The sequence below is a fragment of the Fistularia commersonii genome, chromosome 20, assembly GCF_037954325.1.
Source record: "Fistularia commersonii isolate RoL2024-O1a breed Wild chromosome 20, RoL_Fcom_v1.0, whole genome shotgun sequence".
Lineage (NCBI taxonomy): Eukaryota > Metazoa > Chordata > Actinopteri > Syngnathiformes > Fistulariidae > Fistularia > Fistularia commersonii.
The window spans coordinates 8,017,027-8,038,984 of NC_141303.1; the positions used below are offsets into that span (position 1 = coordinate 8,017,027).

Consider the following 21,958-nt stretch of genomic DNA (forward strand, 5'->3'; position numbering starts at 1 on the left):
TCCTCCTGTAAATGTTTGTACATCTTACCCTGTGCCAAAAACACAGTGGTTGTCTATTTGTCTTAATGCAAGTACGAAATGATACATACCCAAGAGATACAAAATAGAACACTCAAAAAGAGGACCCTGGTTGCAGAGCTTTTCTCTTGAGGCACAGGCATGCCACCCCTTTAATCCAGTTTACTTTGGTAACAACTAAAAAAACAAAGACAAAGATACTAGTGCTTTGAAAAATGCAATATGAACATGGGCACTAATGCACCACTTTCAGGTTCAAACTTGAAGCCAGTGTAGCAGATGCACTGAATTGTTACTCTGTGACTATGAGTAGTTTGACCCGAACATGTGAAAAACTCCCACAAGCTCTGAGTGCTGTTTTCAGGTGGAAGATGCAAATTTAGCATTGGTGGACAGACGTCATCTAAAATTCCTAATAGACTTCGGCTCACAGAAGAGCCAATGCGAGCAGACATTCAGGCCAGAGGCAGCGGCCCACTACTGATCACCACTAACGGCGACCCCTATAGCGACCTTCGGTTCGCAGTCAGTGTTTGTTTGTTTTGGCGGACGCTGTTTTTGGTGGGATTTCGTGATTGCCCCCATCACGGCTCCTATGAGCGGCGTGGATTTTCTGTGCGCCAATTGTCTGCTCGTAGATGTTGCTTAGCGATGTTTAATCAACGCCATATTGTTTGCCACCTATCCATGTGTGATAGGGGGCTTGGGCTGTGAACTTATGCTAACTTCTTAGCATCAGGGATGTGTACCAATGTTTGTTGGTGGATTTTCTGTTGCTAACGACACCAACATTTTACGCTGGGGCAACTAGACATGGTGTAGAACACTTCATCCCCACTCTGGGGCCGCCCGTTTTAGTGTTGGGGCAGTTTCATATGCAGCCAAGCTGACAACTGCTAAGGAGGAGTTTGCCACCATTGAGCGTCTGGGGATACTGTGGCGGTCCAACAGCCCGTGGGCCTCCCTGCTCCACATGGTACCCAAGGCTGACGGGTCATGGCATCCCTGCGGCGACTTTTGGAGGTTGAATACAGTCACCGCAAACGACAACTACACCATCCCCCCATCTAAGACTTCTCCGTGCGTGTTTCAGGCGCCACCATTTTTTCCAAGGTGGACCTGGTATGCACCAGGTGCCCGTGCATGTGGAGGATGTGCTCAACACTGCAGTAGTCAACACATTTGGACTTTGATTTCCTGCGCATTCTTTTCGGTGTAAAGGGTGCCGCTCAGACCTTCAAGAGGCTCATGAACATGGTGCAGCGTGACCTTGCTTTTGTGTTCTTCTATCTTGACGTTGTACTGGTGGCCAGCCCGTCGGCTGGGAAGTACTTGGAGCGCCTGACACAGGTTTTCCGTTGTCTGGACGAACACGGCCTTATAGTCAACCCAGCGAAGTGTCAATTTGGGGTGTCGATGATTGACTTTCTGGGTCATTGCAATTCACCCCATGCCGCAATTTCATTGCCTGCGAAGGTGCAGGCGGGGGAGCGACACAGTTGCCTGGACACCGGAATGGGTTCAGGTTTTTGACGGGGCTAAGCGTGCCCTGGCTGACGCAGTCCTTCTTGCCCATCCGGAACCCAGGGCTCCAATAGCATTAATGAAAGATGCGTCTGACATTGCCGTTGGGTCTGTGGTTGAACAGTGGGTGGTGAACGCGTGGCAACCCTTTGCATTCTTTAGCCACAAACTCCGGGATAGCAAATACAAGTATAGGATTTTTGACAAAAAGTTGTTGGCCTTGCATTTGGCAATGCATCATTTCCGTTTTCTTCTGGAAGGCTGCTCATTCATGCCATACGTGAATCACAAGCTGCTAACTTTCGCCATGTCCAAAGTGGCTGAGCTGTGGTCCGCCTGCCAGGAGCGACATCTTGCAGCAATTTCAGAGTTTACAACGGACATTTGGCAGGGAAGTATAATCTGGTTGCGGATTGCCTGTCATGTGCGCTCGCATATCCCATGCACGTCGGCATTGGACTTCTGGGTGTTTGGGGGGTGGTAGACACTAAGGGGCGTGGCCTCTCATCCCACAGGACTAGGGGCTGGGGGGCATGGTTTAAGTATATAATCACCCCTGGAAGTCCACTAGCCAGTTGTTGTTGGGGCTAATGGATTAAAGTTAGACTCATTCACAACTCCGAGACTCCATATTTCCTTGCCGAGCACCACAATATCAAGCATATTTGATATACATGATTTGATATTGAAGAGGCAGTGATGAGGCTGCTTAGTCACAATAATGTTGGTAAAGCCCTCCCACTAAAGGATCATATGGTAGGATAAGCAGCTCAGACCAGCCTTGAATGAGTAAAATGACAGTGATGAATCAGACCCAGTTGAATCTGACCCAAAATAAGCCTGATTATCCTCTCGTGCTCGGCCAGCTTCCGACAGCCAACAGTAGTTGTTAGCAACTCCATCTACAAAAGAATTTTTTTTTTGCCCATTTTTCTCTGTTCCTCTCTATCTCATCTAGTCAAAATAGGGAGTTTGACTTGTTGTTCCATGGAAATATTTTTGCAAGCAAGGTAAAAAAAAAAATGACAGCAGCTCCTGTACAGAACCATTTATCATAAGCATGGGCTAATGCTAAGTTATGATGACACTTTGAACTACACAACCATGCTATGTTTCATTATACTGAATGTAGAAGAACTCCAATAGACATAGATAGTAGGGAAAAGTGGTCTGTCAGTCATACCACGGATCAAGCAGACAGCCAGTATTTAATAGGATCAGACTGACTGAACGGTGGCAGGACCTGTCAGGTCCTTCATACTCCAGCTGCACGGTACTTCATGGTCAATTTGGATCTTCAAACTAGACTTTGTCTAACCAACTTGTATCTGTCTATGTGTGTGTTGTTTTACAACCGAGGTAAAGGTTGATCAGCCGTTTGCTGGTTAAACTACGAGATACCAAGAAATGATTATAACATAAACACTCAAATCCATGAAAATGACTGAGAGACATATCAAAATCATTAATTGTTTCATTAATTACTTATACAGCTTATCCTACAGTCAGGGTTCCAGTTGGGCTGAAACCTATCCCAGCTGTCATTGTGCAAGAGGTGGGGTTCACCCTGGGCCGGTTGCCAGTTCATTACAGGGTCACATAAACATAGAGTCTACTATTCAGAGGTCTAGCCAATTTAGTGTCTCCGACTAATCTGCACCGTGTTTTTGGACTGTGGGAGTAAACAGGAGAACCTGGGGGAGACCAACGTAGAGATGGGGGAGAGTGGAAGCACTTACCCCTGCACTAATATCAAAATTATATAATAAAAAAAAAATAATAATAATAAATATTTTAGATATAGATATGTTGCTATATAGTTGCAGCCACAAAGATCTGTATCATGGTATGCCTAATGTTTAGATGCCCTTTCCATTGGCTGAATTGCATTTTTCCAACAGTCAAACAAACACTCCCTAAATTATATTTGCCCTGCTTCTCATGTGGAACACTAGAAAACATGAGAATAACACAAACCAACACATATACACTTGTGCAATTCTTCTTCCATCCTGCCCCTTTCAAATGGCCTTTAGGCCTTCCCATGAGGTCTGTATAACTGCTACATGCAAGGAAATGAATATGGGTTTACGAGGAGAGCCCACACAGGGATTTAATTAAAATGAAATCACTGGAATGGGCTTTGACTATAAGCAAGCATATTAGCCTAACCCTATGAAGCAAATAAGGTCTTTCCGCTGCTGCAAATGAACTTTCTGTTTCATTTTGAATGTAAGCTAAAGCGCTGGAATAGTATGTAAAAATTGCAAATTGAATTTTCTTCATCGTCCCAGCTAATTCGTGGCCAAACTTGCCCCTTTTTGTCCTCTTCCCACAGTCATTAAAAGCCTCATGACCAACAAATGATGTCTCCCCCATTCATAAAAACTCACTGGAAAATTGCAGTTATAAGCTCTGATTGACTGTAAGAGAGCACGGAGCGAATCATTGCCTACTTCTCATGCAGGGAAATGCCAGCTGGTGCTGATTAGAGCTCCTGATGCAGAGGGTAGCGAACCCCTACATCCAAGGGTGCGCGCCCACGTGTGTGTGTGTGTGTGTGTGTGTGTGTGTGTGTGTGTGTGTGTGTGTGTGTGTGTGTGTGTGTGTGTGTGTGTGTGTGTGTGTGTAAAAATAATTCAACATGGACACACTCGCGCTTTTGATTAGAGATCGTCCTAAAAAGGGTTTTTTAATGTTTATTTACTGGTGAGAATGGTGATGTGAGGTGTTCGGTGTGAGGCAGGGGCCGAGTAATTAGATGGATAATTACACATAATAACTTAGAGTTGATTCATTACTGCTTGTCGGATAATTAATTCATGAGACAGTACAAGGTAAAGCTAAGACTGTCAGTGAATCAATACGTCTTTTTTTTCAGGCAGGGCACTGCCTGTTTCTGTGGGAGTTTCAGGAAGCCATTGTATCACTTTGACTTCATTTTTTTGACTTGCTTACTAAACATGTCAACACTAATTACGCGTTACAAAAAAAAAAACATGCTCATGATGCAGGACCCCGAAAAGTCGTTTTTGATACATACCTTCTGTTTCCTCCTCTCCTTTCGCTTGTCTTCTGTGTCCTGGAGCATCTTCTCCCTCCATAGGTCAAAGAAGTAAGAAGGATTGGTGTAGAACTTCAGACCCTCTTTCCCATCATCTCTGCAGACAGACACAAGGAACACCATTATCAAATGGCTGTTTATGTTGCTTGCTGACAGGAAAATATACTGATTTTTGTGTGGAAAATCAATATACTTTATTATTGATTTTTTTATATCGAAAATATACATATCCCATATTTTGACCATATGAAACAGGGGTGTCAAACTCATTTTAGCTCAGGGGCCACATGGAGAAAAATCTATTTTCCGGTGGGCCGGACAGGTAAAATCATGGCACAATAACTTTCTTTAAGTTTCTTACATAGAAAAATTGTAAGTTTAAAGACATCCAAATGATCCTCTTACAATGTGAAAGGATCATTCTTTAATATACTGACCATTCCAACCCTGACTTCTGACATAACCCTGATTAACTCTTGGTTTGGGAGGCAATTATTGGATGATGACAATGATAAGATTAAGATTATTGATATGAAATACAAGGAAAGGAAAAATAATTTAATCATGGGATATGGCAAGAGTGAGAAAGAAGTTATAGTAATGTGTGTCTGTACACCGCGAGTAATATGATGTGTTTGTGTAAATCTTGCTTGGTTGTTGCTCTGTATATTTGAGGTGTGTGTTTGCTTGTGTATAAGAGAGTAAGAAAATTAAGGCGCATCACAGCTGTGCTTATTGTGGGTCTGAGAAGTAACAGCCTCAGGAAGTGTCCCATGAAGGCTCCTGGTGTGAGTTATGAGGAGATAAGAATGGAAGAGTAAAAGAGAGAGGAGGAGAGAATAAAAAAGAAAGCGAGAGACAGGGTATAAAGAAATGTGGAAGACACTAAAACCATCATATGAAAGGCTCTGGGTTTTTAAGTGAATTGATTGGCAACTGCTGCATAATTCTTTTTGGTGCTCGGTTTAAAATAAATTCCAAATGTGCTGAATGTATCACACTTCTTTTTAAAATACAGGTGAAAGGCCCCTCCACTTCATATATTGTAGTATTATTTCTATAATTTTTGTTTAAAAATATGGTGTTAATGTGCTTGAAAATGTCTGACCATCACCACTATATTAAACCATGTCTAACATTTGAGATTCTAAATCAGATTACAAAAGATCACAAGAAAAATATGGTCTATCTGTAATCCCAAAATCCCTGTCTAACACCAGTCCAGCGACAGAGCAGACAACAACTTCACTGGGCAGTGATTCTTAATTCAGTCCTTTGGGTGGGTCTGCAAGTACTGGAATGATTGTAGAAACTATTTCAGGCATGATCTTAAGTGACCATTCTCGGACTGGCAACTCATTTGCGGGATGGAGCCACAGTCGCTAGACTTGGTCACTGTGTTCATAGTAAATGTCCAGCCAGAAGATTATATGCCTTTTGGCGCTTCCTCTTTTGCATTATCCTAGGTGCATTGTTACCATAGTTATAAACAAAGAAGGGACAAAGAAGTGGGATGGGTGTGGCCTAATTACTCCTCCTGACTGCAGCATATCCAACTGCCAGTAGGTCTTTTACACTGGCAAGGAGAGGCATAATACAAATCAATAGAAGTGTATACACATATTTTAAGCCATTTGTGTACTTCAAGAAAATGGCGATGAATAGTAAGGTTCTTTCTAAGCCAATCAGAACAACACATACTGCAGCAAATGGAATAAGGGTCTTAGTAGAAAACACAATAAATGGCTCTGGGTAATTTACTGGATTTACAATATATGTATTCCCATTAGTGTGAAATGTGGACATACAAAATAAGGGTTGATTGATGATGCACCCATACATAATCTATACTGATTACTGATTAAACTGCGTTCTGGAGCCAATGATTGTGGAAATTGGAAGAACACACATGACCTGAAATCAGTCACTCCTTGACTGATGTACTTGTTGTACTACTGTTGTATTAACTTCTGAACAAGGGTTAGTTAGTGGAAAGAGCCAATAGTACATAGAGGAACCCACATATGTACATTATGCTAGGTCACCCTGAAACCCAAGTCCTTCTTACTTTGAGGCAAAATAACAATGAATCTCCTCAAATTAACTTGACAATACTTTTCTAGGACAGTCTTTTGTAAATTTATGAAAACACACCTATAAGGTGTGAGGATATTGAGAGGTGGAGGTTGTTCGCAGGCCTGGAAAGTCTCCTGCATTGGGATGGGCAGTGATGTCCGGTCAAACAGCTGCTGGTCCTGAACGGTAGAACTTCTGAAAGCCTTCCTCATGGTTATGTCCTGAAGTGACACTGAGAAGACAGAAGGGGGGCGGGAGTCAGAAGTTACTATAATTTTTATTCAACATCAGTTTGTTTTTTTCTAACCATCAGCCAACCATACATCCCACTCAAGACATAAACATTAGGTCATACCCATCGGTCTGCATCACAGAACCTCTTACGAACAAGTTGCAGACCACCTGTTGGACACATGACTCTACACTAGACTAGAATACGTTTGCCTTGTTTGAAGATTTTCAGAATGCTTGATCTTGTCTCATGCAGGGATAGAAGGCACTTTTAGAGATCAGGAGAATAACAGTGGTAAATTGATACTGCACAGTTGAAGTATTTGGAAAGAGTGTAAAAATTGCTGCGGGCAAAAAAAAATTACAATCCAACTCAAGCTTGCTCTTAATTCTAGTAGGGTCAGTAAAAACAGCAAAACCATCAAATACTGCCAGAGGATTGCTCTCAAATCTATGTCATGGTGGATTCACAAATAGTGCTTGTAAAAATAAAAACATTGGCATAGGAAACCTTTTTTTTCTCTCATGCTTTATTATTTATAGAAAATGCTTATGTATATGAAAAACATTTAAGTCAAATCATAAAACACTGGTTTATGAACAATGATGTTAAGTAATAAAGATCACAAAAGAAGTAAACAAACACAGCGTGATGCTCAAATTCCCAAGATGTGACCAGCTTTCCATTTTAAATCAGAGAAGTACAGATGGTAATGGTTTTCCTGACTCAATAAAGCAAAGGATGTGCCACCTGAGGCATAAAAATCTCATTATTAGCAGACATTGTCTGTCAATGAGTCAACTTTTGGTAATTAACACTCTAGGACAGAAAAAGGGGGATTTTAAATGCAAAACCGGGGAGGGGAGGCTAAATCTAGGAAATAAAATTGAAAAGTGGATTGAGTAAGGCACTACTAAAACCAAAACAAAGAGAGAGGAATCATAAAAGAAACATTTATTTTAAATAACTGACTGAAGAACTGGGAGAGAATAAAAAAAGACAATCATGCAAAAAGTTAAGGGAAAGGACGCTTAGCAGCACAAAAGAGTCAATAACATGTAAAGAGGGATATCTGTATATGTCTGAGGAGAAAAGAAAGGTATCCAATAGGAGAAGCACAGTATCCTTATCTTAGCTGGAGGGGAGAATGTGGCCTCACAGACAAGAGCATGGAAAAACCCAGGCAGGCATTACCTAACAAACACACACAGGGCTGTATGCGATATAATATTTTGTGGGGAGCAAAATGAGTGCTGTAGGAGAGGAGGTTGTGTTTTTTTTCCAGTTTTCATGTGACCTTAGGAGGGGAAAAAAGCATGCAATGCATTGTCTAAGCCTTCTTTAAATCACTTACATGATCGCCAGCTCCAGACACCACTGTACTCATTTTCTCTTATAAAGTGATAAAGGTGGATGGCAGCTATTCGTAATAATGACTGTAGTGTCGCTGCATTATTTAACTGTAAGCTAATGTTTTAAGTGGTTGTTACTGGGTTTTTGTACACCTCACAAGTCATCATCAGTATTCACTCAAAGAGCATTTGCTGGAAGTACTAGTGTCCTCAGTAAAATTAATCTACACTTCCAAGCAAAATGAGTGTCTATTTACTTCTAAATAGACTTCTGACCTCAAGGTGTGATTAAAACTTAAATATTCACACACGACACATACCCACACATACCTGCCAGACACATACCTGCCAGACTAAATTTGACTGTAATTTTCATTTCAAAATTGATGCCATGCTTTTATCGGGTAGTCCAGTGCTTCCTAGTTCCTACTTCAGTTCCCACATATGTCAGGTAAGATTCAAGGGGAAAAAAAAGATAAAAATCAAAGTCACAGCTACAGTGGAACGACTGATACTCTACCCACTATTAACATAAGCTGAATAATGCCGATGGATAGTTGAATTTACCCAATTTGAAAGGTATATAGTGGTAATGATATAGGGAAGCAATCACATACTTAGAATCTTCAGCAATCTCTGTGGTGCATATCACTTTCTGTCAACCGATATATTGTTTTCATTATTGTTTTTTTTATTGTCAGCAGAACCCCATGTTCTGCTAGCCCATTATATAAGAAAAAAGTGGAGGCTTGTCAAAGCCTTGTACCTTGCAAAAGGTACAAGCATGAGGGAACCAATGCAGAAATGTGAGTCAAGACACATTTAATGTAGAATGAGGCAGCTATTAAAACCCCTGCCAAGCAACACTGAGCACTTAAGGATGCCTTGCACTAATCACTGTGGGCAGACATGTTAGACATACTCTCACTTGATCTGTAACACACACATGCAAACACATACTGATATCATTACATGATATACTACAACCTACAGTAATTACAAAACGTCGCATATTCAGATGAACTGTGAATTATACCCTTCTGAGAAAGACCTTAAACCAATTAGCAATAGGTAAGCTGGTTCATTAATGGGAGAATAGGTAAAGTCAAATTCTTGCTGTGTGTGTGTGTGTGTGTGTGTGTGTGTGTGTGTGTGTGTGTGTGTGTGTGTGTGTGTGTGTGTGTGTGTATTCATGTCAAGGTGGGAAGCTCCAGATGCAGCAGTACCTCATCTGTGTCACGCATCCTCCTGCAGACTATCTTGTGATAAATAAGAGGCGATGGAGTCCAGCACCCCCTTCCTCTTTTTCCTTCTTCCTCTCTCACCTCAGCTCACAGAAAATCTGTCTTACCTCTTTTAATTCACTCTCGGAGAAATACAGCCACACACACGGGTACTATGGATAAAAACCAAACTATCCTTTTACACAAGGTTACATTCCTCTTTTCTCGTACTTTGCTGCAAATAACACTCCTTACCCCTTCTTGCATCCTTTCTCCTGCAGTGCTAATTATTTCAATCGTTTGAGTACTTTATACAGCGACTCACAAACAACAATATGTAATTTGCTTTTTTTTTTACATTTTATCTTCTTCGTGCTCTTGAATCCAATTATTCTACCTTCCTAAGTGAATGAAAGTTTAAATCAATTGCAACATTCACAGTGGGAGCAAACTGATGCTGTAATTGAGAGAATAAGTTTTAAAGCAAGGAGAATTTAAAAACATGTAAAGAACATGGTGTTGGACTTCACAACATTACTATCAGTTGGGTTTGAATTAAACCAACAGTAAGCCTTTTACCCTTAATGAGTACAATTCAATATTTAGAAAGAAAAATAATCAGTCCTTTGATAGTTGTATCATATACTTTTAATCTAAACAGTGTTAGAGTAGTGCTTTGTTGTTTCAAAGTCTTGCTACCTAGACAGCTTTTTGCACAAACTCAAGAGTTTAAGAGAGGGAAAGAACAGACAGGAAGAGAGAGAGAGAGAATAAGAGAGAGAGAGGGAAAAGCATGTAACAAGTCCAAGACAAATTAAATGAGGAGGAGGGTTAACAAGCAGAAACAGAAAAAACAGGTCATAAATTATAAAAGATCAAGATGTCCTGGGAAAGACATAGGAAATTGCTAAAAGACAAAAAAGAACCCTCTTTCAGGATAGGGAAAAATGATCACCAAAGGATTGATGGAGAAAGGGGGATATAGAGGGAGACTATGGAGTACATGAAGAAGCAGTTAGAGCCTAGAGGGACTTGTGGTGGCTTTGTGGCCTTCCATAATAGCTTGCAGCCAGTGCTGTGATATAATGGTGCCATTAAATAGGGGATACAGGCCATTAGCTTGGCTGGCTGAAGTGATAGGGGGAGAGAGCCTGACAGCACACAAATAGCATCCATGCAAGATGGAGGGACGGGAGAGATCAATCAGAGAGATGAGAGAGGGCTAGGAAGGACAACAAAGACATAGGTAGGTAGGGAAGGGGGGTAGAGAGCAGTTCCCAAAGGGCAAAGTGAGGGACAATAGCCTTCAAAAGATAAAAGATAGGTAGAGTATGAGCACATATTTCCGTATATCAGATTTACTAAGCATAATCTTGTGTGTGAGAGCACTTTTGACCTCGACCACTGCATCACCAATGGCACTGTTTACATCCCTCCAGCCATCTCTCCATCTCACATCTCACTGACCTTCAGCTAAACATCTCTCCTTTAATCCATCCATGTGCATCCAGTGTCCTTATACTTTGCAGGAATGAAAAGTATAATTTGCCTCAGTGTTTCTTCTTATGACATCCTTGACTTCAGTAAGTGCACTACTGTTTTGTCTGTCTAAAAAAGCAAAGCTACGCTGCTCTTACGAGTTAGAGATACTCAGAGACAGTGGCAGTTTATATGAATAATTCTACATGACAAGAGTTCATCTTTCAGGCTACATAATTTTCAGGGATGATTTTACCATGTATGTAGGTCATATGACTTGATAAGAATCAATAACGCTTAAATTTGCACCAATACTGTGGAAACTTAATGGTGAGCCACGATAAAGCGGCTATGAACACCTTTATTCAAGACATACACTTTGCTCGTGTTTTGAAAAAAAAAAGAAAATCAGCCTGTACATTTATTCATTGTAAACAATTGGTACAGTTATTCTGCTATTAAAGGATTCATTTCACTTTTTACCCCCACTCAAGCATATAAAAATGTCAATTTAAAGTGAAGATTAACTAAAGACTTTTTTTTTTTGGGGGGGGGGGGGGGGGGGGGGGGGGCATGGTGAATTACTCCTCTTCAATTTCTTCCAAATAATTTGATGGTTGCCTTCAAGAGAGTGCCTTCCCTTAGTGACTTGTATCTACCAAACAATTTCGATTTTGTGAAATTTAACAGCATTATTAAAATGTTTGAATAATAATGGAATGTTGTAATGGTCCACCATAGACTTTCATGAGGAAGTTAGGTAAGGTCTAGCAGTTCACAATCATCCCAGTAGAGATCACTTCATTCTACACACAGGTCCTTTAAGTGAGGTCCTTTCTTACAAGATGTTTTCATAGCTTGAAATTCCCTCTCCTTTCTCTCAAATGAAGTTCATTTGTAAATTTGATTTTTTTTCCAAACATTTCTCAAATGATCATCTTATCAAAATATAAATACACATCTCAACAAAACATCTCTAAAACTTCCTTAGCTTGTTTATCATCAGTGTGGTTTGGTACAAAAACGTGCTTATTGGGAGTGATTTTATAATAGTAAAACAAACAATAAAAACCTTTAGTAACATATTATGCATATCCCTAACAGTGTGCAGTTGGGATTGAAGAATTAAAGAAGCCTCTTGGATGAGTGAGGAAATGTCTTCAGGGGAAGAAAATCAGGTCTAGTTGCTACAAGAAGAAGATTTTGACAAGAGCTGCTGGGATTGATAAACTAAAGCTAGTCCCTGTGTATATTATATATTTGAGCAAATGTTTTGTATACCTTTGTTGTACTTGTATATGTACTTATTGTACTCCTCTTCAGCAGTGAATGTTTGTTTATCTCCATTCCCATGATCAACTCCTGTAAAACACTCGCTCCACTGAGAATCCATGGGAGATCACACTGATGTGTGCTTCCAATGGGCTCAGTCTGAGCTTATACAGATTTTGATCCACATGAAGCAAGTGCAAGAATTAATCTGTTAGTTACACTGAGTTCCAAATGTCTTGAAGATGCTATTGATATTTAAACAGTATCTGAAAAACAACTAATCCCGCTTCCATCCTACGCAACACCAACGTTCCAATCATCTTACCACCACAGTCCTGATTTACCATCCATGCCTGCCTAATTCCCCTAAAGACTAATTCCCCTCTCCTTCACTCCGATCACATGGACCACGGACTCATACAGTCAATGATAACAGATGTCTAAATGTTTAGAGCTAATAGCACAATGCTCTAAAATGTATACAGCGATAGGTGCACACAGCGAAGTGGGTAGATTGGTGAAGAATTACATTTATAGGAAATTAACGTTTTAGCAAACTGATCTTTCAAACTTTCCAAAGACTAGAATGTCCTACTCTCATTTGACCAAGTCATTGTAATCTACTGAATTATATTACCTATATTTGAATTGTAACTGAATTTGAAAAAATCTTTCTTGAATAATGGAGGAGGGAGAAAGGAAAAATGTTGAAACATGACTGTCTTCTGTTAATGAAAATCTGATAAGAAAACTCTTAGAAATTGAAATGAACGGACAAATCTTTGTGGCCTGGCAAGGAGGCCAGATGAACCTGGCAAGGGAAACTTAAATGCAGTTATTTACACACCACTGATTTTAGTGAAGTGCAGGCCCCTGCAACACATTCATTCTTTCATCATTCAATTTCTCTTCCACAGCGAGCATCTGGCTCCTCCCCCACTCACCACAGAGGGCAAATACATGAGGCTATTAAAAGGTAAGGTGAATAAAGATTACACCCACCCAATATAACAACACATGTAGCCTTTTGCCAAAACAGCAAAAGTAATGAATGACTACAGTCAATACAGTTTGAAAAATATGAATATTTCTATTTACCAAAAAACATGCTTATATCTGCAGGGTGGGATTTTACTGTGTCCTTATTATTGAGCGTGCACCTGACACACTTCCCAACAGCCACATCCAGTTAAATAGATCTTTATGATCACACAATCACACAATCATCCAAATCCAGGCAAGATTTAGAATGAATGAGGAGGAGGAGGGACATAAGAAGGGAAGAAAGGAGGACAATGGAAGAGGAGTACAAGAAACTTGGTGAATTTCTTCTGAATTACCCACACAACACAAAACAGGATTACCATGAACTATCAGTTGATAATCTTGACCTGAACTAGGCTGTGTTTAAAAAACAAAGAAAGGAATGTATGAAGCGGAGGAAACAATACAATGCCCAGTAAAAAAAAAAAAAACAAACTCACCCAAGTCTTCGTGTGAATTCACAGAAAAGCTATTAAGATTTTGGGCAACCAAGCAATCATGTCACTGTCTCCCTGTAAGTTAAAGTAGCAATCTGTAATTCTGTAAACACACTGCTGGCCTATGGGAAATCAATACAGACTCTTGGAGCATGGTATTGCAAAAGAGAAATTCTCTCTTCTTACTTTTTAACAAATCTGCTTAGATCTTGCTGTACAATTCTGTCATCTTCCTCCCCTTTTTAAGATAACCCATCTTACCTGACAGTTGAGGCAATTATTGTATTCCTTTTCATTATTGCCTACATAAGCTACAGGCTGACAAATATATCAAATTTTTAATAACAATAAAAACCCTTTTTACTGTCCTAACCCCCAACTGGCCAAACTGAAAATGTGGCAGTGTTTCTAATAGAGGCTGGGCTATCCCCAGGAGAAAAATGGCACTGTCTTATAGCTGCCCCTTCTTCTAATAATACCCATTAACAGTAGAGGGGGGAAAGACTGTCATGCTTCATCACATAAAAAAACACACAAACTCAGACACAAATACATACAAAGGGTAAAATTTGAAAGTGAGTGAGTGTGTGTATTGTTTGCATGTAAACGCTCACATTCTTCCTCTTTGGGGTCTAGCTGTGTGACGCTGATGGAGAGGCGGTCCACACGTTCCTGCAGGGAGTTGACCCGAAACGAGAAGGTATGGGCCTCATTGAAGAGTTCCCCAAACAAGTCCTCTGCATATTTACCTATAGAACACAATACACACACACACACACACACACACACACACACACACACACACACACACACACACACACAGTAAGAAAATAACTCCATGTACTTTGAAGAAGCTGTTGTAAATGGCTGAATGGCTGTAGGTAGCAGTAAATAGTATGGCCGCCTTGAATACTCAGGTTTTTTAATATTTAATACATTATGTTTTATATAATGTTTTTTATATATATATATATATATATATATACATACACATATTATAATAAAAAATGTAAAGCTCTGGTCAAACAGCAAACAAAATCTTGGTTTTGCTCCTGAGCGAAGCTTCATAGATCACAAGATTTAGCAAATAGAGATATCAAGAGCTGAGCAAATTACTGTCAGGGAACATAAGAAATCCCTTGGACTGCTAAATTTGATGGCTGATTTCTCTGACGAATATAGAAGAAAAGTTCTTATTAAGGGCAGCGGCAGAACATGTTGTAGAGAATCTAAATTCCCAGCGTATTTTAGATAAAGAAATAAGGAAGATTAAATAGATTTGTTTAAATACCAAGTCTTTTTTAAATAGAATTCATGACTCTACAGTCTTGTGTCTTTTTATCTAAATTAAGTTTGGGTTTTCAGTTTCTTTATTTAGGAGACTACATGTCATAGTTAATCACTTGCCCTTTAAAGGCATGGCAGTTTAAGCAGCTTTGACTATTTTGAACTTACCAAATATCTAGATTTATTTCATATTTTGGCAACATAGGGGAAATCACTTTGAATATCTCAAAATCCTTTGATAAAAATTTTGGCATTAAGTATACTTTAAGAAATCTCAACTTACAGTTTTTCTTTTAGATTTCAATAAAATTCAAAATTGTATTTATGTCTACATCTGTTTTAGAACATTTTGAAAAAGAGCCTCCAAGGATTGAACAAGTTGGATTTATATATTCTTTCTTTTAACATCTCTGGATGTAGTGTACGAAAAAGTTAACAGCTTAATCCACAAAATTTGGCTGCCCTCCTCTAGAACATAGAAGAAAATGTTCTCGATTGATTTTAACCATTATCAAATATGTGAAAATAACTAATATATTCAAGTGACCTCATGGCTCCATTGCCTTGATATGTAAATTAAATAAGCATAGCATTCCGAAAAAAAAAATAAAGTGGAGTGGCCTTTGGTGTGTCTATTGGAATAATTTTATGATAGAAGCCCCATGTTTCTCTCTGTGATACTGACTGAGACTGCTGAGTTGGCGGATGACGTTAGCCAGGGAGATGTTAGTCACACACTCCAGCTCATTCTTGATATTCCTTGGCAGCACTGTGTGGCACAGATGCCTTGGCTCGATGGTACGTTTCACCAGTGGCATCCTTCTGCTGCAGCGCAGTTACCTGGGGGAGATGGATGGAGGACGGCAAGGAGAGAAGGTGAAGAAAGTAAGAACAGACACCAGACACATTGCAGTCTATGTTTTTGCAATACTTATCACTCATTTGATATAAAATCTTGAGAAATAGATGTTGCAACTTTGAGAGCACCAGACCCTTGTCTTTTTTTTGGGGGGGGGGCAAAAGTAGTAGAGCATGGCAAAAACGTAACGGAAATATTACACCTCTTTAAAGTTTTGGAAATTAAAACAACAAAGCTAATAGAGACCCAACAAGAAGTAGAAGATATGTCAAGTTGCATAACATTTGCTGCACCATCACTGAGAGGTAGGCAAAATTCCTTCACTATGTAATCTGTCATAGCTGCGGCTATTACTGCTATGCTGATGAAACTGCACTTTAAAAACCAACTACCCTTATATTCATCCTGTTCTATTTGCAGTGGTCCAATACTTTCATGTTGGCAGCTCCAAACTCTTTAGAACTCTACCTCACTCAGTTTTGTTGCAATTTTCAGTTAGATTAATCTGGAAATCTTAACCTATCTGTGGCAGCAGAGTATGGCCAGCAGGGTAAGTAACTGGTGCCTATGATATCTGAAAAGAAAAAAGTTTACCTGACTGCTCTTGCAACCTCTCAATCCTGACCAGAGTGATGTGAAACCATCAAAGCAGTCTGTAACAGGCCTGCATTTTCATGGCTAATACTGTCAAATATGGTTGTCACGGATAATATAAATAAAGAAACAGCCATTTCCTGAAAGTAGAGTTGCAAAGTTCAAGCAACACACACATAAAAAACATTACAAGGGTAAGAGGCAAGACACCATCTCTGACAACACTAGTTAATCACACCAACACCTTGTCCCCTTGCTCTAGTTTGCAATTAGAGTGTGTGCAATGATGTGGAGAGCAGGTGCTCACGACTGACTTACTGAAGAGGCTCTGTAGTGACAAGCTCTTATTCAAGAACTTATTAGACCCCAATTGACACCTGCTGCTTTTAATACCCAGCCGTATTCTTGGTGATGTTACCTTCACTCAAAATAAACATGATTAGGGACCATATCCATTTGAAATAAAAAGCTAGGAGGGCTATTCTAGGAAATGGTTCAGCCATGGATAGCTTCGAGGGCAAACAGAGAGTCCTGCAAGGCTATGTTGAAATGAATCATGCTTCTCAGATTGGAACACCCTTGTCCAAAAAAGGAACGAAGGAGAATTATCACCTTTCAAAGGTTGTTAAAATGAGTTTGAATGATGTGCGTGGGCGATGTTACTGTGGCAGAAACCCAAATAGAGAGCCAAATCCCAACCCACCTTAAAAACAACAAGAAAGCCTCTCAACCATTCCTTTTATTTTGTGGCACAAAACAAAGCATTTCAGGAACACATTAACATTTTACAAAGTAAGCATGCCTCCAAAAATTCAACAATAGTTAAGGACATCTCGGCATTTAATATTTCAGAATCTTGCTTTGTAAAATGTCATATTTGTGGTTTGTGAATTGTTGTAATGCTTGTGAAATGTCTTGTTTGCTTAAATGTTGCTTTTTGACCCACAGTATCCCTGTAATTTCATTGATTGTTCTCTAACAGTTCATCCAGAAACACTCTCCGTCCCCTCTCTGTGGAGCATCTTAAACCAAAGCTCACAAACATTTTGATCAACAGTATAGTTTGGTTACAACATTACTGTATGTTCCACTAGTTGTTAAAGGTAGGTTGTAATTTCATTACCGGTAATTTATTATTGGATTACCCTCTAATAAAACAACCGCTGTATATTCATGGAGGCAAACAACATATAACAGTTACAATAAGAAAGCAGCTTCAGTAAATGTCTGAAATAGATGAAAATAACTAGAAACTCTATAAAAAGTATTTCAAATAATAATCTTTATACGTATTGCATCTTCTGCTCTCTCAGAGCTTAATATACAAATCCCCTTCATTTGCATTAACATGTGCATAACATGTGTGTAACATACGCCCTATAAATTCCTTTCGCTTCCAGTTGTTTAGGATATCATGTTACGATTTTTTCTTCCTCTCCTCTGAATCAAGAATTATCCCATATAACTTAGGAATTTAATCATCGGTAACAAATTACAATGTAGTCCTACAAATGGTGGAATAAAGAACAAAGTGAGAATATGTACACTTCAGTCAGCCGAACATTTGGCTTCAGAGGACAAAAGGTTCATAGTTTGGTGGGGAGACATCATTAAAATGAATGCAAAAACACGCACATGCACACGCATACACACACACACACACACACACGCACACACACAGGCACACACACAGGCACACACACTGTATAAAGCATAGTGAGAAAGCCTTTCTTTTTCTCCTTATTTTTCCTATGTTTATCAATCTGGCTTCAGGTGTTGTCTCCTTCCTTATCTCCCAAAAAATAGCATATATTGATTTCTCAGCACCCTTCCTCCTGTTTATTGTTTACTTTCCTGAAATTGAGCAGGCCATTGCTTGGTTTGTCACATGTTTAAATTGATTTTATAAAGCACATCGTTTAAGCCTGACAGAGAAACTTTTTGGGGAAAGTGACGGTTTAGTACATTAAACATAATCAGTTTTTAATGTTGATATAGATGTTCACCCAATCATAAGAATCCTTGATTTCCACATCTCTTCGTGAATTGGCAATATTGTTAGCAGAAATATTTCACTTGATTAAAAATGAATGATTGTTTAATGAATGTATGATTAAAAAAGAACATAAAATCACCAGTATAATAGGCTCACAAAAGTTTAGTGATATGTTTTTGCCCCAATATTGGCATGTAAGCAATGAGAACTTGCTTTGCTTTTCAAATAATGTGAACGTTGACAGCAGCTGCATACACAATGTATCCTTGCTAATTGGAAATAAATTAATTTGAGACTGCTGTGCACACGGGGGGAGAGGACATTTTCACTGCAGAGAGGTCCACACACACATGTGTGATTTGCACACTCTCACACAAACATGCTGCATTTGTCCTCTGAGCTTTCCATACCATACTATGACATGATGATATATGACAGCGCTGTTCCCATGAGCATAGAGCTGTCATTTCTCATGGGTTCCCATGAGAAACCTCTAACATATCATCTTGGTTCTGAGAAAGAGAAAAAGAAAATGCAATAGACATTACATTAAAGAATGTGGGAATGCATAAACTGGACTTTTATATTTGTCAGAACAATTATGCATAATAACACTCTTCTCATGGCTGATACTGATGACAAATAACATCTCAGTTTAAGATTGAAAAAGAATTCCATAAAATACAATTCAAAAAGTGTCAATAATTTTAAAGAATGCAGTCTAGACCTACTGCATCTAGAGAGTAATGAGACAACTCTATTATGAACAGGCACCCTTTAAATTAAAGAGTCTTTGACTTGACTTAACTTAATAAACAATGATTTAATATCAATATCAAATTTTTCCATTAAAAAAGGCTTTTTGGTAAGTTGTTGCAAAATTAACAAATGTGCATGATGGTATTTATTATCTCATATCAAATGATTTTCAGACTAATCAAAGCAAAATCATATTGTGGCAGACTTTTTGTGAATATTTTTTCCATTTTACTGTTAAAATAACTCATCAATTGTCACTATCATTTAGGTTAACCCCTCTACTAATATTTCAGCAACTGTATTTCTGTTATATTGCTGGCTTCCAGTAATTTCCATTATTTTCTGAGACTCTCAAAACTTATCTTATGCAGGAAAGTCTCCCAGAGTTTGTCACATTTGAATCTCATTCAGGACAAGCTGTCACGGGTCTGTCATTTTACATTCAAGTGGAATCATGCTTAGTGGGTCTACTCACAGGGGGAAGTTTGCTGTGCCTCCCTGTAGTTAACTTCTATGTGTAGTTGTATGCTCTGAGTGCTTGAGGTTTTTCAAGGCTACAATAATGACTCACATCTCACTAGGAAAAAAACAGTGGCTGCAATTTAGATTTAGTCTAAAAGGAGGGTTAAGCAACTTCATGGAAACAAAAGTTAAGAGAAAATCATGGAAATATACTAGTAAAATATGTATACAAAGGGTGCAGTCAGTCACTTCTGTTTTGGGATAGCACTGTGGAACTATTTCCTTCTTAGAATACAATGAGGAGTAGCTGGCAACCAGCATTTGGTTGCTTCATCTTTTAAAGCAGTTTTCCCCTAAATAGCATATGATTTTACAACACAACTCATCATTCAACACTTATATAAGATATGTCACACTTTTCAGTGTGGGCACACACACACATACACACACACACACACACACACACACACACACACACACACGCACACACACACACACACACACACACACACCAATGGCGGCAGAGCTGACATGCAAGGCACTTGTATAGGCAACTTGGAGCCAATTATGTATCTGGGAGAAGAACATGAATGAAAGAGAGTGACTGGGAGAGAGAGAGCAGCTGACACTTAACTCAACCCAAACACATTTTGGATTAAAAGATAAAAATATTCATCGAGGTAATTTTTTTGTCTTCTACCACCAGATAAATATGAGCTGCCCAATGTGATTGAAAAAAATGCCCCAAAGCCATTTTTCCTTGGAACAAGGGGCCAATGTCTGCAATTTGTCACTCACTGCAACTGCTCTATTAACTTAATGGGAAAGAGTAGTGCCACAAGACAGTAAATGATCCTCTTATCCTTGATGTGTTGGGGCTTTGCCTAAAGCAAAAGAGGTAGTGTTTGGAAAAGGGAACTTCTTGTATTAAACAAATAGAAAGATAGCCAATTCAAAGCCCATTCCCTTCCTGAAATGCTGATTTAAGGGAAGCACATAGTATCCTATTACAGGCTGATGCATCTACTAATGTCCTTAGGAGGGAGATTCTGGTTATTCATTTTCAAATTAACAATAACAAATGTTTGAAATTAATGCTGCTTTTTAACAGATGGAATCTTCAAATACATTTAGCACTGTACAGTTTTAATACCTTGCACTAAACACATTTCAAGCAGTGATGCTTGTCAATAATGTTCCAGACTTACAGTTGCATATAACCTGTTGTTGAGAGTTACAGAGAGCTAAATATGCAGAGTGAGTGGGAACCCTTTTCAGATAAGTACTTACAAAGACTGTGTTTTAGCTGATGGCAAGTAGTGATCAGAAACTTGCTATTCCTCCACAATGGCTTATCAAGTTCAAAGTGTACAAGGCCTTCTAACTTCCAAGTGATAGATAAGAACACAAAAACTGCTCCATGAAAGAATGGTTGACGATGGCATTTTTGACAAAGTTAACAGAAAAGTGCTCTCTCATTTAGAATTTAAAGAAAAGGAAACTGACAAGTCTTTGTGAAAGCACCATGTTTTCCTTCCTTGTCTTGTCAGTTCTCCCACCATCATTTAGTATGTTAAGTTGGTCTATAACAAGACTTATAACAAGTGCTATCACTGTAGCTCATATGTACAAAAGTTAATCAGGGATGATCACTGCACAAAATTAAATCTTTCACATACCTGCTTTTTCGTGTCCTTCTCTCCTTCATCTATCCAGTCTATGGGCTATCTAGGTAGTGTCCTTTCACTCTACCCCTCACCCCATCCCCTGTCACCATCCTACTTTTACAGCCTATTCATCTTGGGTGGTGCTTCCCGCTGCCACCCATCACCATGGCAACGGCTGCAGTGGGATGTCATTGGTCACTTTATAATATCCCAGGAGAGGTAGAGGCTAGGAAGGTGCTAAAAGTGGAGGAAGGGAATGGGTGCAGTGGGGAACGGGGGATATAAATGAAGAAGGAATTTTTTTTTTTTTTTTCAAAAAGAATATGAAAGCTATAGAATTATGCACAGTGTACATGAATAAAGCAGGGTGACGGGCAGCACGTGCCACAAGAGAGCAGGGGGGCTTCCACTAGTACGGCTCACTGCGTTTTGGACAATATGTCCAACAAGGGATTCTAATGAATCCTGATGGAGCATTTAGTCATTCACACTGTCACACAATATAGCTAATGACCTCTCAATATGGAGTAGGTCAAGGGCCTCTCATTTGGGATGACTTTGTAGGGACAGCCATTGTTGGTAGAGGATCCACTGCAATTACACACCAAAATGC

The 21,958-nt window shown here is 39.3% G+C and overlaps 1 protein-coding gene across 4 annotated transcripts in view; it reads right to left on the reverse strand.

Moving 5' to 3' along the window:
* wasf1 (WASP family member 1) overlaps positions 1 to 21,958 on the reverse strand; it is a 58,494-nt gene that overhangs the window by 18,810 nt on the left and 17,726 nt on the right. For all 4 annotated transcript variants that reach the window (XM_086167171.1, XM_086167167.1, XM_086167170.1 and 1 more), the window contains exons 2-5: positions 15,694 to 15,848; positions 14,336 to 14,470; positions 6,761 to 6,914; positions 4,586 to 4,703 (exon numbers count right to left, since the gene is read on the reverse strand). In XM_086167171.1, coding sequence (XP_086023297.1) covers positions 4,586 to 4,703; positions 6,761 to 6,914; positions 14,336 to 14,470; positions 15,694 to 15,826 — 540 coding nt within the window. In that variant the 5' untranslated portion in view covers positions 15,827 to 15,848. The remainder of the gene's footprint in view (positions 1 to 4,585; positions 4,704 to 6,760; positions 6,915 to 14,335; positions 14,471 to 15,693; positions 15,849 to 21,958) is intronic.